General features: G+C 46.9%; 2 protein-coding genes across 2 annotated transcripts in view; one reads left to right on the forward strand and one right to left on the reverse strand.

The window, feature by feature from the left end:
* Positions 1–455: 455 nt before the first annotated feature.
* The window catches only part of LOC149985338 (uncharacterized), a 175,620-nt gene continuing 157,369 nt past the window's right edge, over positions 456–18,706 (reverse strand). The window contains exons 3-4 of the mRNA XM_090182472.1: positions 4,178–5,299; positions 456–649 (exon numbers count right to left, since the gene is read on the reverse strand). Coding sequence (XP_090038598.1) covers positions 456–649; positions 4,178–5,299 — 1,316 coding nt within the window. The remainder of the gene's footprint in view (positions 650–4,177; positions 5,300–18,706) is intronic.
* Positions 8,284–18,706, forward strand: part of atp10a (ATPase phospholipid transporting 10A) — a 146,013-nt gene continuing 135,590 nt past the window's right edge. Inside the window, exon 1 of the mRNA XM_090229608.1 lies at positions 8,284–9,132. Coding sequence (XP_090085734.1) covers positions 8,714–9,132 — 419 coding nt within the window. The 5' untranslated portion in view covers positions 8,284–8,713. The remainder of the gene's footprint in view (positions 9,133–18,706) is intronic.

The following is an 18,706-nucleotide window of genomic DNA, read 5'->3' on the forward strand; positions in this document are numbered from 1 at the left end:
ACCCTTATTTTGACCCTGATGATGTTACCAACCCTTATTTAACTCCCGATGATGTTACCAAGCCTTATTTTGACCCTGATGATGTTACAACCCTTATTTTGACCCTGGTGATGTTACCAACCCTTATTTTGACCCTGGTGATGTCACCAACCCTTATTTTGACCCTGGTGATGTTACCAACCCTTATTTAACCCCCAGTCATATTACCAACCCAGTCATGTGGGCCCCCCTGGGTGAAATCTTTCTCAGTCCTGGGGTTTCCATTGGGAGTAGTCTTTCTCAGTCCTGGGGGCCCACCTGGGAGAAATCTTCCTCAGTACTGGGGGCCCCCCTGGGAGTAGTCTTTCTCAGTCCTGGGGGGCCCCCTGGGAGTAGTCTTTCTCAGTCCTGGGGGCCCCCTTGGGAGTAGTCTTTCTCAGTCCTGGTCCTGGGGCCCCCCCTGGGATTAGTCTTTCTCAGTCCTGGGTGCCCCCCTGGTTGTAGTCTTTCTCAGTCCCGGGGGCCCCCCTGGGAGAAATCTTTCTCAGTCCTGGGGGCCTCCCTGGGAGTATTCTTTCTAAGCCCTGGTCCTGGGGGCCCCCCTGGGAGTAGTCTTTCTCAGTCCTGGGGGTCCCCCTGGGAGAAAGCTTTCTCAGTCCTGGGGGCTCCCCTGGGAGTAAGCATTACATGGGCTTGCTCCTACCTATCTCTCTGATTTGGTCCTGCCGTACATACCTACACGTACGCTACAGTCACAAGACGCAGGCCTCCTAATTGTCCTTAGAATTTCCAAGCAAACAGCTGGAGGCAGGGCTTTCTCCTATAGAGCTCCATTTTTATGGAATGGTCTGCCTACCCATGTGAGAGACGCAAACTCGGTCTCAACCTTTAAGTCTTTACTGAAGACTCATCTCTTCAGTGGGTCATATGATTGAGTGTAGTCTGGCCCATGAGTGTGAAGGTGAACGGAAAGGCTCTGGAGCAACGAAGCGCCCTTGCTGTCTCTGCCTGGCCGGTTCCCCTCTTTCCACTGGGATTCTCTGCCTCTAATGGTGTGGGGGCTGTGCTTTGGCAAAGTGGGTGGGGTTATATCCTTCCTGTTTGGCCCTGTCCGGGGGTGTCATCAGATGGGGCCGCAGTGTCTCCTGACCCCTCCTGTCTCAGCCTCCAGTATTTATGCTGCAGTAGTTTATGTGTCGGGGGGCTAGGGTCAGTTTGTTATATCTGGAGTACTTCTCCTGTCCTATCCGGTGTCCTGTGTGAATTTAAGTATGCTCTCTCTAATTCTCTCTCTTTTTTTTCTTTCTCTCTCTCGGAGGACCTGAGCCCTAGGAACATGTCCCCAGTCCACCTGGCCGTGCTGCTGCTCCAGTTTCAACTGTTCTGCATGTGATTATTATTATTTGACCATGTTATTTATGAACATCACTGCTATATACTACAATACTAAAAGTACTGTATAAATTGAATGGTAATATATATCACCCTCTCTCTCACAGCTGCAGGAATTTCCCCCTCATAGCATACACTCTGATTGCGTTTAGACACGCAGCCCAATTCATAATTTATTCATTTTGTATTTTTTTTATCTTGATTACGATCTTGTCTCATCTCTGCAATTCCCCAACGGGCTCGGGAGAGGCGAACGTCGAGTCATACGTGTCCTCCGAAACATGACCTACCAAACCGCGCTTCTTAACACCTGCTGGCTAAGCCAGCCGAACCGCCAAAAGGAGATGCTAGAGCGTGATGAGCCAAGTAAAGCCCCCCAGCCAAACCCTCCCCTAATCCAGGCGACGCTAGCCCAATTGTGCACCGCCCTATGGGACTCACGGTCACGACCGGTAATGACACAGCCTGGGATTGAACCCCAGGCTGTAGTGACGCTCAACACTGTGATGCAGTGCCTTACAACGCTGCGCCACTCGGGAGGCCCCACGCAGTCCAATTTGGATCTTTCGGTCAATCAGATCAGCTCTGAAAAGGATCTGATGTCAAAATATCAAATAATAATATCACATCAAATAATAATATCAAATATCAAATAAAGCAGCCTTAGCGGCACAGTGATGAGAGGTCATCTAAAGCGGTTGCCGACATGCTTTGGACTGGAGAATCAGATGAATTATCGGGAGTTAATCCAGAGTTAATGGTTTTCTGAGAATCAGGTGAATTTATCATTATTCAACTTCCTCAATTTCTCTCGGGGTAATTTATCTGGAAGTTATAGGCCTTGATAGCCTATTCCCTACCATTTGTATTTGTATTTGTATTTATTATGGATCCTGGGGTCCAGCAAAATTAAGGCAGTTTATTAGGCAGTTTCACAGCTAATACAGTGATCAGTTAATAATATGAATTATTGAATATGAATTGAAGTTCAGTGTCATAAAGCAACATGAGAGAGAGAGGACAGAGAGAGGACAGAGAGAGAGGACAGAGTGAGGGAGAGAGAGAGGACAGAGAGAGAGGACAGAGAGAGAGGACAGAGAGAGAGGACAGAGAGAGGGAGAGAGAGAGGACAGAGAGAGAGGACAGAGAGAGAGGACAGAGAGAGAGGACAGAGAGAGGGGACAGAGAGAGGACAGAGAGAGAGGACAGAGAGAGAGGACAGAGAGAGGACAGAGAGAGAGGACAGAGAGAGAGGACAGAGAGAGAGGACAGAGAGAGGACAGAGAGAGACAGAGAGAGCACAGAGAGAGGACAGAGAGAGAGAGACAGATAGAGAACAGAGAGAGGACAGAGGACAGAGAGAGGACAGAGAGAGAGACAGAGAGAGAGACAGAGAGAGGACAGAGAGAGAGGACAGAGAGAGAGGACAGAGAGAGAGGACAGAGAGAGGACAGAGAGAGAGGACAGAGAGAGATGACAGAGAGAGGACTGAGTGAGGACAGAGAGAGAGGACAGAGAGAGGACAGAGAGAGCGAGAGAGAGATGGAGAGAAAAAGAGACAGAGAGAAAGAGATATCATACAACATGGAGCTTCCAGGCCTCCCTCCCTGGTAAACAGTATCCTGGCCTCCCCCATGGTAAACAGTGTCCTGCCTCCCCCCTGGTAAACAGTGTCCTGGCCTCCCTCCCTGGTAAACAGCGTACAGGCCTCCCTCCCTGGTAAACAGTGTCCTGGCCTCCCTCCCTGGTAAACAGCGTACAGGCCTCCCCCCTGGTAAACAGTGTCCTGGCCTCCCTCCCTGGTAAACAGCGTACAGGCCTCCCTCCCTGGTAAACAGTGTCCTGGTCTCCCTCCCTGGTAAACAGTATCCTGGCCTCCCCCCTGGTAAACAGTGTCCTGGCCTCCCTCCTGGTAAACAGTGTCCTGGCCTCCCTCCCTGGTAAACAGTGTCCTGGCCTCCCTCCCTGGTAAACTGTGTCCAGGCCTCCCTCCCTGGTAAACAGTGTCCAGGCCTCCCTCCCTGGTAAACAGTGTCCTGGCCTCCCTCCCTGGTAAACAGTGTCCAGGCCTCTCTCCCTGGTAAACAGCGTACAGGCAGCCCTCCCTGGTAAACAGTGTCTTGGCCTCCCTCCTGGTAAACAGTGTCCTGGCCTCTCCCCTGGTAAACAGTGTCCTGGCCTCCCTCCCTGGTAAACAGTGTCCTGGCCTCCCTCCCTGGTAAACAGTGTCCAGGCCTCCCTCCCTGGTAAACAGTGTCCTGGCCTCCCTCCCTAGTAAACAGTGTCCTGGCTTCCCTCCCTGGTAAACAGTGTCTCATAAGTGATTAGATGACTCATAAGTGTCGTCTGTCACCTGTCATCGGAAGGAGTGGACCAAAGCGCAGTGTGAAAAGTGTTCATGATTTCTTTTATTATCAAAAAAACACTCTAACAAAGTAACAAAACGAAAGCGAACAGTTCTGTCAGGTAACAGAGACTAAACAGAAAATAACTACCCACAAACACAGGTGGGAAAAAGGCTGCCTAAGTATGATTCCCAATCAGAGACAACGATAGACAGCTGCCTCTGATTGGGAACCATACTCGGACAAAACAAAGAAATAGATCACATAGAATGCCCACCCCAAATCACACCCTGACCTAACCAAATAGAGAAATAAAACGGCTCTCTAAGGTCAGGGCGTGACAGTACCTCCCCCCCAAAGGTGCAGAATCCCGGCCTAAACCTGAACCTATAGGGGAGGGTCAAGGTGGGCATCTACCCTCGGTGGCGGCTCCGGTTCGGGACGTATCCCCCACTCCCTACGATGATCCCTCCGCTTCTGTGGAACCGGACCGTGGCTCGTCTCCGGGAACTCCGGACCGTGAATCGTTGCCGGAGGAACCGGACCGTGGATCATCGCCGGAGGCTCTGGACTGGGAACCTCCGCTGGAGGCTCTGGACTGCAGATCGTCGCTGAAGACTCCGGACTGTGGACCGTTGCTGGAGGCTCCGGACTGGGGACCGTCGCTGAAGACTCCGGACTGCAGCTCGTCGCTGAATACTCCGGACTGCGGACCATCGCTGCAGGCTCCTTGCCATGGATCATCACTGGAGGCTTTGTGCCATGGATTACCACTACAGGCTCCGGGCCATGGCACATCACTGGAGGCTTCATGCCATGGATCATCACTACAGGCGCCGGGCCATGGATCATCACTGGAGGCTTCGTGCCATGGATCATCACTACAGGCTCCGGGCCATGGATCCTCACTGGAGGCTTCGTGCCATGGATCATCACTGGTGCCTCCGGGCCATGGATCATCACTGGAGGCTTCGTGCCATGGATTATCACTGGAGGCTTCTTGCCATGGATCATCACTGGAGGCTTCTTGCGATGGATTATCACTGGAGGCTTCGTGCCATGGATCATCACTACAGGCTCCGGGCCATGGATCATCACTGGAGACTCCGGGCCATGGATCATCACTGGAGGCTTCGTGCCATGGCTCATCACTGGAGGCTTCGTGCCAAGGATCACCACTGGAGGCTTCGTACGTGGAGCCGGAACAGGTCTCACCGGACTGAGGAGACGTACTGGCAGCCTAGTGAGTGGAGCTGACACAACACGTCCTGGCCGAATACTCACTTTAGCTCGGTGAGCTGGCACAGGACGCACTGGGCTATGACGGTGCACTGGAGGCATAGTGCGTAGAGCCAGCGCAGGACACACCGGACCGTGGAGGGGCACCGGAGGTCCTGAATGCAGAGCTGGCACAACTCGTCCTGGCTGGATACCCCCCATAGCCCGGCATGTGCTGGGAGCTGAAACAGGCCGCACTGGGCTGTGCTGGCAAACCGGGGACACCGTGCGTAAAGCTGGCGCAGGATAACCTGGGCCGAAGAGACACACCGGAGGCCAGGAACGCTGAGCCGGAACAATCCGTCCTGGCTGAATGCCCACTCTGCTTTTTAAGTAGGAAAACCTGCAAAATCGGCAGTGTATCAAATACTTGTTCTCCCCACTGTATCTACCTCCACACTCCAGTATCCCTGTCTCCTTCCTCCTATACATATCTACCTCCATCACTCCAGTATCCCTGTCTCCTTCCCCCTATATATATCTACCTCCATCATTCCAGTATCCCTGTCTCCTTGCCCCTATACATATCTACCTCCATCACTCCAGTATCCCTGTCTCCTTCCCCCTATACATATCTACCTCCATCACTCCAGTATCCCTGTCTCCTTCCCCCTATACATATCTACCTCCATCACTCCAGTATCCCTGTCTCCTTGCCCCTATACATATCTACCTCCATCACTCCAGTATCCCTGTCTCCTTCCCCCTATACATATCTACCTCCATCACTCCAGTATTCCTGTCTCCTTCCTCCTATATATGTCTACCTCCATCACTCCAGTATCCCTGTCACCTTCCCCCTATCCATATCTACCTCCATCACTCCAGTATCCCTGTCTCCTTCCCCCTATACATATCTACCTCCATCACTCCAGTATCCCTGTCACCTTCCCCCTATACATATCTACCTCCATCACTCCAGTATCCCTGTCTCCTTCCCCCTATACATATCTACCTCCATCACTCCAGTATCACTTTCCCCCTATACATATCTACCTCCATCACTCCAGTATCCCTGTCTCCTTGCCCCTATACATATCTACCTCCATCACTCCAGTATCCCTGTCTCCTTCCCCCTATACATATCTACCTCCATCACTCCAGTATCCCTGTCTCCTTGCCCCTATACATATCTACCTCCATCACTCCAGTATCCCTGTACATTGTTAATATGGTACTGACCCTGTATATAGTCACCTTCCCCCTATACATATCTACCTCCATCACTCCAGTATCCCTGTACATTGTTAATATGGTACTGACCCTGTATATAGTCACCTTCCCCCTATACATATCTACCTCCATCAATCTAGTATCCCTCCATCACTCCAGTATCCCTCCATCACTCCAGTATCCCTGTGCATGTTAATATGGTACTGAACTGACTTTTAAAATATTTCCTGTATATAGTATGCTTACTTATTTATTTACTTACTTTACTTTGTTTTTCATATTTCTTATTCTTATTTCTCTATTTTTTAAACAATAATACATTTATTGATTATTGAATTTTTGGGTTATGAGTTTGCAAGAAAGTAATTTCACTGTAATTGTGCATTTGACTGTACATAGTAATACGTAGTACTGCTCTCTGACATATTGTCACGTTCTGACCTTTATTTCCTTTGTTTTGTCGTTATTTAGTATGGTCAGGGCGTGAGTTGGGGTGGGCAGTCTATGTTTGTTTTTCTATGCCTCGTATGGTTCTCAATCAGAGGCAGGTGTCGTTAGTTGTCTCTGATTGAGAATCATACTTAGGTAGCCTGGGTTTCACTGTTGGTGTGTGGGTGTTTGTCGCCACACGGTACTGTTTCGGTTTTTTGTAGATTTCACGGTATCGTTTTTGTTCGAGTGTTCATTTGTCTTGAATAAATCATCATGAACACTTACCACACTGCATCTTGGTCCGATCCTTACTCCTCCTCAGACGAAGAGATCTGCCATTACAGTGACATTAAAACTTGAAACTGACAGGCCTGCAAAAAAGGAAATTGGCCTCACATTGCAGAGTCTCACATTGCAGAGTAATTACAATACACTGTAACCCGTGGTTGACACCTGGCACCGGCCGTCTCGTACAATGATCATCAACAGGTAGGAGTTCCATAATGGCCTGAGATCATTTGGTGTAGAATTCTTACCTGATTATTTGTGGCCTTTTCAAACCTAAATCCACTGTCAGGAAGCAAAACAAAGGAGATGATGCCCCCCTCCCCCCCAAAAAATGCAGCGAAATGAATCCTTAATGGTCCTTGAATTTAGGTTGAAATACTGTATTTCAAAACAACATGATGAAACAAATACCATTTAGCTTCTGCCTACTTTGGAAGTCCCCAGAGTGGGTTTCTGTAGGCCAGGGATGGGCAACTTTGATAGGGTTGGAGGCCACAACATATCTGAACTCATCATAGTGCCACAGTTGCATTTACAAACAATTTTTTGTGTTATTTTTGTGCAATTCTACTCATTGTGTCATGGGGTTAATAGTGCAATAGCTCATTTCTTGCATTTCTACACATTTCTCAGTAGGTTGGAGTGAAATGTTTGCAGTTTTTAATATGATATCTAAGTGAGACTGACCAACAAAAATCAATGGGAGCCCCCCAGGCTCTAATTTGGCCTTAATTACTACAGGTTTAGATAGCTGGCCACTAGACTAATTTACTAATCTAACTAATTCTAGCTGAAATGGGCTACTTGAGTGACTATCAGTGACTGATGTCACAAGAGGACAACTGTTAATGCACAACCATATTTCAAAATTGCACCCTGGGTATTCTACTTTTTTACCTTGAGTTTTACATCCCTGATCTATGCCTAATAAACAAAACAAAACTTTAAAAAAATATATATAACCCACGACACAAAAGCTGGTTGAATCAATGTTGTTTCTATATCATTTCAACCCCCCAAAAATATATGTAATGACATTGAATAATTGGATTTTGTAAAAAAAAGTCGTCAACATAAGGGCATTTCGTTTTTTAACCTAAATCCAATGAGATGGTGAAATGTTTTGTTGATGTAATTAATTATTACTCAATCAAATGTAAATCAAAACTAGACTGAACTCTGTGGCCAGTTGGTAACGTTTAATTATGAAATAGTTTATCTCATCATCCATAGATCATCCAACATGAGGACTTTGTGTTTGGGCAGAGACGGATAGTACTTTAACTTCCAGGTAGGACAGTTTGAACTCAAATAATACCGCGTCGGGCCGCGTGGCACTTCCACCCAGACGATGTAAAAAAAGTGCTGTTTGGGGAGAGGGAGGAGCGTGGGGGTCAGACCGTGTCAGTAGTGACGGCCCTGTGTCCCCTCCTCTCTCTCTCTCTCTCTGCGCACAATCTGCACAGATCCCAGGCTTTTTAAACACATGGCCCCGGACTTTGCCACGACATCCCAAAGTCAAAGTCTATCCATGTGTTCTACAACTCACCGACTGAACGGCAAAAGTTCTGTTCTTCACAACTATGCCCTCTAGCTTTCCGAAGCATCTCTAAACGGCAAAATGAAAACATGTTAATAGTATAATGCTTTCGTCTGAATACGGGAAATCGAGGTAGATGATAGTAAAGAAGAGATTAGCGTGAAAACAGAGAATAATACAATGTCATTCTGAAGGTATGGAGCTCCATAATTACATAGGACATTTCTATGTTTAAAAAACGTTAAAAAAAAGAAAAGGAAAAGTTTGGGAGAGTTTGAGGCAAAGTATGGCGCGAGAGAAGATTGGAGAAACCGAAGTGGTGAACGTGAAGAAACAGAGGAAAAAGACCAAGAAAGAGCACAAAACACGGACTGTTCATTCTAACATTTTATATGATCGAACCAAAGGCGAGGACAACCCAAATAGACACTATTCAGACAATGAGATTAAAACCACAAAATATACTCTTCTCTCTTTTCTGCCGAAGAATCTGTTCGAGCAGTTCCATAGGTTTGCCAACGTATACTTCGTGTTCATCGCCCTGCTGAATTTTGTTCCAGTTTGTAATGCTTTCCAACCACAGCTGGCCCTGGCACCAGTGGTCTTCATCTTGTCTGTCACTGCCATCAAAGACCTTTGGGAGGATTACAGAAGACACAGATCCGATAAAGAAATCAACCACATGGATTGTTTGGTCTATAGCAGGTACAGTAGTTATCCTACGGATTATATACACTGTGTTCAATAAGTAGCCTATGGGCTGGGTTCAATAAGTAGCCTATGCGCTGTGTTCAATAAGTAGCCTATGCGCTGTGTTCAATAAGTAGTCTATGTGTGCTGTGTTCAATAAGTAGCCTATGCGTGCTGTGTTCAATAAGTAGCCTATGCGTGCTGTGTTCAATAAGTAGCCTATGCGTGCTGTGTTCAATAAGTAGCCTTATATGCTGTGTTCAATAAGTAGCCTTATACGCTGTGTTCAATAAGTAGCTTATACGCTGTGTTCAATAAGTAGCCTATATGCTGTGTTCAATAAGTAGCCTATACGCTGTGTTCAATAAGTAGCCTTATACGCTGTGTTCAATAAGTAGCCTATGCGCTGTGTTCAATAAGTAGCCTATACGCCGTGTTCAATAAGTAGCCTATGCGCTGTGTTCAATAAGTAGCCTATACGCTGTGTTCAATAAGTAGCCTATACGCTGTGTTCAATAAGTAGCCTATACGCTGTGTTCAATAAGTAGCCTATACGCTGTGTTCAATAAGTAGCCTATACGCTGTGTTCAATAAGTAGCCTATACGCTGTGTTCAATAAGTAGCCTTATACGCTGTGTTCAACAAGTAGCCTATACGCGGTGTTCAATAAGTAGCCTTATACGCTGTGTTCAATAAGTAGCCTATACGCTGTGTTCAACAAGTAGCCTATACGCGGTGTTCAATAAGTAGCCTTATACGCTGTGTTCAATAAGTAGCCTTATACGCTGTGTTCAATAAGTAGCCTTATACGCTGTGTTCAACAAGTAGCCTATACGCGGTGTTCAATAAGTAGCCTTATACGCTGTGTTCAATAAGTAGCCTTATACGCTGTGTTCAATAAGTATTCTATACATGGTGTTCAATAAGCAGCCTTCTTTAGGGTACAAGGCTGCCACAGAAGATGTGCTGGTGTGCTGGTGGTGTTCTGTTGAGTAAAAAAGTATATTTCAATCAAACGGATACAATTACTGCTACTGTTGCCAGTTCCACCTTTCTTCTCTACATTTCTATATATTTTATATCATTTTACAGCCGTTTTAAGGCCCATGACAGAGTCTTCATCACTACAGGACCTTCAACACTATGGAGCTAACTTTATACCTAAACCCATGTTATAATTGTATTCCCTAAATAAGCATAATGGTGTTGAACTACCCTCAGGTTTTCAAGCATACAGGGAAATTAGTGCTCTTGGAACCCATCCCAGCTAGCAATGAGGAATTGGGCCAGATCCACTGTGTTAGCTGGGAGAGGGGAGTTGCCGGTTTCATGGCTGTTGTGTCCACGATGCACGACATAGACATGTCTAATGGCAACATTTGATGTCTAGGGTACAGCATACATTTGATGTGCTTTCATTGCCTACTTGTAGAAACTACAGCGCCTTCAGAAAGCATTCACACCCCTTGACCTTTTCCACATGTTGTGTTACAGCCTGAATGTAAAAAAAATGATTCAATTCAATTGTTGTGTCACTGGCCTCTACAACACTCCATAATGTCACAGTGGTATTATGTTTTTCATTTAGTTTACAAATGAATCAGAAAACGAAAAGCTGAAATGTCTTGAGTCAATAAGTATTCAACCCCTTTGTTTATGTCAAGCCTAAATAGGTTCAGGAGTAAAAATGTGCTGAATAAGTCACATAATAATTTGCATGGACTCACTCTGTGTTCAATAATAGTGTTTAACATTATTTTTGAATGACTACCTCATCTCTGTATCCCACACATACAATTAACTGTAAGGTCCCTCAGTCAAACAGTGAATTTCAAACACAGATTCAACCACAAAGAGCCCCAAGGTACTTGGAGTCAAACAGACAGGCCTGGATGAGATCTTTAAGGTCAGGGCCCTCCCCAAGGTACTTGGAGTCAAACACACAGGCCTGGATGAGATCTTTAAGGTCAGGGCCCTCCCCAAGGTACTTGGAGTCAAACACACAGGCCTGGATGAGATCTTTAAGGTCAGGGCCCTCCCCAAGGTACTTGGAGTCAAACACACAGGCCTGGATGAGATCTTTAAGGTCAAGGCCCTCCCCAAGGTACTTGGAGTCAAACACACAGGCCTGGATGAGATCTTTAAGGTCAAGGCCCTCCGCGGCTCACAAAATAATTTTAGACCAAAGCCACCCCCTATACCCGGACATTGAACTACTTCCCTCTGGACGCGGGTATAGGGCACCCCTCAGCAGGAAAAACACAACTAGACAATCATTTGTGCCAGGTGTGATATCCCTCCTATATAGCTCGGGCTAATGTTCCTATCGACTCAGTAAGGCCAGCAGGCTAGTCTTTAAAAAAAAAAATGTTATATTGGTATTTAACTGTTATGAATGTAATTTGGTTTTGTATTTAAATGTGTACATGACACTTCAACAACATTTCATCATGGGGACAATAAAATCAGTAATTAAGTAAGACTGTCCCTATCCTACTGCCAGTCTCTTTATCTAATCCACTCCCTGTCCTACTGCCAGTCTCTAGCTAATCCACTCCCTGTCCTACTGCCAGTCTCTTTAGCTAATCCACGCCCTGTCCTACTGCCAGTCTAGCTAATCCACTCCCTGTCCTACTGCCAGTCTCTTTAGCTAATCCACGCCCTGTCCTACTGCCAGTCTAGCTAATCCACTCCCTGTCCTACTGCCAGTCTCTAGCTAATCCACTCCCTGTCCTACTTACCAATACACTCATAACAACCTAGGCAAAACTTTTATATTAGATCAAATAAACCACATGTAGCCAATAAACTATTACCTTTTTTTGTTAACTGAATTCGATCCTCTCTTATTGACCTTCACACAACTCCCTGCTTGGTGAGCCACCTGCTGGAGAAGACAGATTTTGGGCCCAGTTATCCCTCTCGCTTCGCCTCTTCCTCTGTGGTGTGATTCACAAAATCTGTATAGCGGGAAGCATCATTCACCCAAGGTTTGTCAAAATCAGGCCAGCGCTATCTGAGATCGAGTGTGACTAACGTACAAAAGTCGAACAGACGGAGACCGATCTACATTCCCCTCCTGATTTCATCATGGGGGACACAATTATGTTACTGTAATGCCAATCAGACTTTTTTCTGTTGAACTACCCTTGACATAAACGATTTACTGTAGGGTTGACCCCTGTGGACTGTAGGGTTACGACCCCTGTGGACTGTAGGGTTACGACCCCTGTGGACTGTAGGGTTGACCCCTGTGGACTGTAGGGTTACGGCCCTGTGGATTGTAGGGTTACGGCCCTGTGGATTGTAGGGTTGCGGCCCTGTGGATTGTAGGGTTGCGGCCCTGTGGACTGTAGGGTTGACCCCTGTGGACTGTAGGGTTGACCCCTGTGGACTGTAGGGTTACAGCCCTGTGGACATTAGGGTTGACCCCTGTGGACTGTAGTGTTACGGCCCTGTGGACTGTAGGGTTGACCCCTGTGGACTGTAGGGTTACGACCCCTGTGGACTGTAGGGTTACGACCCCTGTGGACTGTAGGGTTACAACCCCTGTGGACTGTAGGGTTACAACCCCTGTGGACTGTAGGGTTACGACCCCTGTGGACTGTAGGGTTACAGCCCAAATGGCATTACTTTTGACCAGGGACCCAATCTAGGTCTGATATCTGATATCTGATATCTATCTCTCAACACGATCACTGGGAAGTTAGTCATTCAACCATTGATTTCCTTGAAATGTTTCATATGCGGATGTCTTCATTTTTATTTTCCTGACTCCCTGTGCTGTCTAGAGGGCCTGTATTTCCTGACTCCCTGTGCTGTCTAGAGGGCCTGTATTTCCTGACTCCCTGTGCTGTCTAGAGGGCCTGTATTTCCTGACTCCCTGTGCTGTCTAGAGGGCCTGTATTTCCTGACTCCCTGTGCTGTCTAGAGGGCCTGTATTTCCTGACTCCCTGTGCTGTCTAGAGGGCCTGTATTTCCTGACTCCCTGTGCTGTCTAGAGGGCGTGTATTTCCTGACTCCCTGTGCTGTCTAGAGGGCCTGTATTTCCTGACTCCCTGTGCTGTCTAGAGGGCCTGTATTTCCTGACTCCCTGTGCTGTCTAGAGGGCCTGTATTTCCTGACTCCCTGTGCTGTCTAGAGGGCCTGCATTTCCTGACTCCCTGTGCTGTCTAGAGGGCCTGCATTTCCCGGATGAAAAGCATCACTGTGGGTCTGGCTGGTATAGGCCATGGTCCACAGGAATCAAAAGGAGCAGTGTTTAAGGCCTCTATTTGAGCTAGACCTGTTCTCAACCTTGGACATAATTGGGTTTTGCTCTGTGACTCCTGTTACTTTGGTACTAAAGATTTGATTCTAAACATCTCACTGTGAGATTGTGGATCGTTTTAGGGACGGCCTCCCGGGCCCTGGTTAAACATTGTTCATCTACGACCAGGAATATCGGTCTTAATGGAAAACATTCAATGTGCAAGATTTCCCCTGTCTAAACCAGGCGACACTTATTGTGATATTGGAGATCATCTAGGGATGATTTCCCAGGCCCAGATCTCAATGGGACTCCCTGCTAAAATACTGTTTAAATAATATATGCCTATAGCCCTGGATTATCACTATTTCTTAATGGAAAATCTCCATTCAAAGTCTTTTAACAGGCCCATATTTAAGGAAATAAGATTGATGGTGATTTCAGTAGCAGGTGGTTGGATCATGGTACTTTTGATTCCTGTATGACATAACTGGAAGTCTAAAAGGATAAAAAAGCATTTCCTAAATGATCATATTTATCTTTTTGCGAGAAATGAAGTGAGTTCTTTAACTGTAAATCCGCACCACCCAGAACCCACCCTGATAATGACTGTCATTATACACTAGGCCGGTCTCATTTCAAGTGGAACTGACAGCGTTTTAACTACTTTGCAGAGGTGAAACAAAAAGACAATCATAATATCAGTCAAAAATATCAAATTCCCTGTTTATGCTACAAAACCAACTTCATAGGAGGCTTTGAAAATAGGTTCTATTTGGCTCAACAGGACAGGACACAGAGACATTGTTGGTAGAATAGATGGATGTAGTTCAATGCATGATTAATATAATTCACCAATACTTGGTAGTCTAAAACATATTGCTGTCAGGTTGTAAATCACAGCTGGCCTGGTACATTGTTTGCTGCCTTCATTCAGGATGCACTGTTTCAGTTTCAATGACTCAATATTTTGAACAAAAACAGATGACTGTAACTATGGCTGGGAATGTCAATGCAATCGAACTAGCAAGGGAAATGATTACAAGTCAGTCATAACGCGACTAATAGTCTAGCGCACGTGTCAAACAAAGCCCGTGGGCCTAATAGGACACACGAGAACATAAATGACTCAACACTTGAGTCATCTACTAAACTCAGCAAAAAAAGAATGTCCCCTCACTGTCAACTGCCTTACATTTTCAGCAAACTTAACATGTGTAAATATTTGTATGAACATAACAAGATTCAACAACTGAGACATAAACTGAACAAGTTCCACAGACATGTGTCTAACAGAAAGGGAATAATGTGTCCCTGAACAAAGGGGGGTTCAAAATCAAAAGTAACAGTCAGTATCTGGTGTGGCCACCAGCTGCATTAAGTACTGCAGTGCATCTCCTCTTCAAGGACTGCACCAGATTTGCCAGTTCTTGCTGTGAGATGTTACCCCACTCTTCCACCAAGGCACCTGCATGTTCCCGGACATTTCTGTGAGGAATGGCTCTATCCCTCACCCTCCGATCCAACAGGTCCCAGACGTGCTCAATGGGATTGAGATCCGGGCTCTTCGCTGGCCATGGCAGAACACTGACATTCCTGTCTTGCAGGAAATCATGCACAGAATGAGCAGTATGGCTGGTGGCAGGGTCATGTCAGGATGAGCCTGCAGGAAGGGTACCACATGAGGGAGGAGGATGTCTTCCCCGTAACACACAGCGTTGAGATTGCCTGCAATGACAACAAGCTCAGTCCGATGATGCTGTGAAACACCGCCCCAGACCATGACTGACCCTCCACCTCCAAATCGATCCCGCTCCAAAGTACAGGCCTCGGTGTAACGCTCATTCCTTCGACGATAAACGGCGAATCCGACCATCACTCCTGATGAGACAAAACCGCAACTCGTCAGTGAAGAGCACTTTTTGCCAGTCCTGTCTGGTCCAGCGACGGTGGGTTTGTGCCCATAGGCAACGTTTTTGCCGGTGATGTCTGGTGAGGACCTGCCTTACAACAGGCCTACAGGCCCTGGGCCCAGCCTCTCTCAGACTATTTCAGACAGTCTGAGCACTGATGGAGGGACTGTGCGTTCCTGGTGTAACTCAGCAGTTGTTGTTGCCTTCCTGTACCTGTCCTGCAGGTGTGATGTTTGGATGTACTGATCCTGTGCAGGTGTTGTTACACGTGGTCTGTCACTGCGAGGACGATCAGCTGTCCGTCCTGTCTCCCTGTAGCGTTGTCTTAGGCGTCTCACAGTACGGACATTGCAGTTTACTGCCCTGGCCACATCTGCAGTCCTCATGCCTCCTTCCAGCATGCCTAAGGCACGTTCACACAGATGGGCAGGGACCCTGGGAATCGTTCTTTTGGTGTTTTTCAGAGTCAGTAGAAAGGCCTCTTTAGTGTCCTATGTTTTCTGTGACCTTAATTGCCTACCGTCTGTAAACTGTTAGTGTCTTAACGACCGTTCCACAGGTGCATGTTCATTAATTGTTTGTGGCTCTTTGAAGAAGCATGGGAAACAGTGTTGAAACCCTTTACAATGAAGATCTGTGAAGTTATTTGGATTTTTACGAATTATATTTGAAAGACAGGGTCCTGAAAAAGGGACGTTCCTTTTTTTTTTGCTGAGTTGAGCTTAAAAAGTGAATGTTCCCTCGTTAGGTTTTAGCTCGTCTTGCTCTGGCTAACATTAGTTGTTTATCTTGTTGTTGTTGATGTGTATAACTGAGGGAGAGAGAGCCGACCTTTTCATGGTTGTTTGATCAATAGGACTGTGAAGTTCCCAAATGTAAGAGGACTCCCTTGGTATTTACATATTTACAGAAATCCATTCAGGTGTATTTTGTGTCTTTTGCCAAAGTGTTCTAATGATCTAAAGTCACGCTGTTGTTACTGCCTGTAAACACACAGTCCAGTTCATAGTGAATGATGACAGGCCCTACTGCCTGTAAACACACAGTCCAGTTCATAGTGAATGGTGACAGGCCCTACTGCCTGTAAACACACAGTCCAGTTCATAGTGAATGATGACAGGCCCTACTGCCTGTAAACACACAGTCCAGTTCATAGTGAATGATGACAGGCCCTACTGCCTGTAAACACACAGTCCAGTTCATAGTGAATGATGACAGGTCCTACTGCCTGTAAACACACAGTCCAGTTCATAGTGAATGATGACAGGTCCTACTGCCTGTAAACACACAGTCCAGTTCAAAGTGAATGATGACAGGCCCTACTGCCTGTAAACACACAGTCCAGTTCAAAGTGAATGATGACAGGCCCTACTGCCTGTAAACACACAGTCCAGTTCATAGTGAATGATGACAGGTCCTACTGCCTGTAAACACACAGTCCAGTTCATAGTGAATGATGACAGGCCCTACTGCCTGTAAACACACAGTCCAGTTCATAGTGAATGATGACAGGCTCTACTGCCTGTAAACACACAGTCCAGTTCATAGTGAATCATGACAGACCCTACTGCCTGTAAACACACAGTCCAGTTCACAGTGAATGATGACAGGCCCTACTGCCTGTAAACACACAGTCCAGTTCATAGTGAATGAGGACAGGCCCTACTGCCTGTAAACACACAGTCCAGTTCATAGTGATTGATGACAGGCCCTACTGCCTGTAAACACACAGTCCAGTTCAAAGTGAATGATGACAGGCTCTACTGCCTGTAAACACACAGTCCAGTTCATAGTGAATCATGACAGACCCTACTGCCTGTAAACATACAGTCCAGTTCACAGTGAATGATGACAGGCCCTACTGCCTGTAAACACACAGTCCAGTTCATAGTGAATGAGGACAGGCCCTACTGCCTGTAAACACACAGTCCAGTTCAAAGTGAATGATGACAGGCCCTACTGCCTGTAAACACACAGTCCAGTACATAGTGAATGATGACAGGCCCTACTGCCTGTAAACACACAGTCCAGTTCAAAGTGAATCTTTCCCACTCTGTATTGGTCTGTGTAGACTCTGGTCCTGGACAAGACCACTCTGTATTGGTCTGTGTAGACTCTGGTCCTGGACAAGACCACTCTGTATTGGTCTGTGTAGACTCTGGTCCTGGACAAGACCACTCTGTATTGGTCTGTGTAGACTCTGGTCCTGGACAAGACCACTCTGTATTGGTCTGTGTAGACTCTGGTCCTGGACAAGACCACTCTGTATTGGTCTGTGTAGACTCTGGTCCTGGACAAGACCACTCTGTATTGGTCTGTGTAGACTCTGGTCCTGGACAAGACCACTCTGTATTGGTCTGTGTAGACTCTGGTCCTGGACAAGACCACTCTGTATTGGTCTGTGTAGACTCTGGTCCTGGACAAGACCACTCTGTATTGGTCTGTGTAGACGCTGGTCCTGGACAAGACCACTCTGTATTGCGATTTTCACAAATGCTTTACTATACGTCATTCCCAAACATTCTATGAATTTATGACAGTGGTCGCTTGTCAGACAATGTGGGTGTATGTTAAAATACTCAGTTCCATTAACTTTACAGTGTAGCCACGAGTCCAGAATGATCAAACATAGGATCATATACAAAGGATGGAGGACTGGACAGTGCACCTGTCAAACAGAGAATGTTTCTCCCCTTCCCTTACTGCCGGGATGTTTCTCCCCTTCCCTTACTGCCGGGATGTTTCTCCCCTTCCCTTACTGCCGGGATGTTTCTCCTCTTCCCTTACTGCCGGGATGTTTCTCACCTTCCCTTACTTCCGGGATGTTTCTCCCCTGCCCTTACTGCCGGGACGTTTCTCCCCTTCCCTTACTGCCAAGACGTTTCTCCTCTTCCCTTACTGCCGGGATGTTTCTCCCCTTCCCTTACTGCCGGGATGTTTCTCCTCTTCCCTTACTGCCGGGACGTTTCTCCTCTTCCCTTACTGCCGGGACGTTTCTCCTCTTCCCTTACTGCCGGGACGTTTCTCCTCTTCCCTTACTGCCGGGACGTTTCTCCCCTTCCCTTACTGCCGGGATGTTTCTCCCCTTACTGCCGGGATGTTTCTCCCCTTACTGCCGGGATGTTTCTCCCCTTCCCTTACTGCCGGGATGTTTCTCCTCTTCCCTTACTGCCGGAACGTTTCTCCTCTTCCCTTACTGCCGGGATGTTTCTCCCCTTCCCATACTGCCGGGATGTTTCTCCCCTTCCCTTACTGCCGGGATGTTTCTCCTCTTCCCTTACTGCCGGGATGTTTCTCCTCTTCCCTTACTGCCGGGATGTTTCTCCTCTTCCCTTACTGCCGGGATGTTTCTCCTCTTCCCTTACTGCCGGGATGTTTCCCCTCTTCCCTTACTGCCGGGATGTTTCTCCCCTTCCCTTACTGCCGG

The sequence above is a fragment of the Oncorhynchus mykiss genome, chromosome 1 (assembly GCF_057628025.1).
Source record: "Oncorhynchus mykiss isolate SJ-2025 chromosome 1, ASM5762802v1, whole genome shotgun sequence".
Taxonomy (NCBI): domain Eukaryota; kingdom Metazoa; phylum Chordata; class Actinopteri; order Salmoniformes; family Salmonidae; genus Oncorhynchus; species Oncorhynchus mykiss.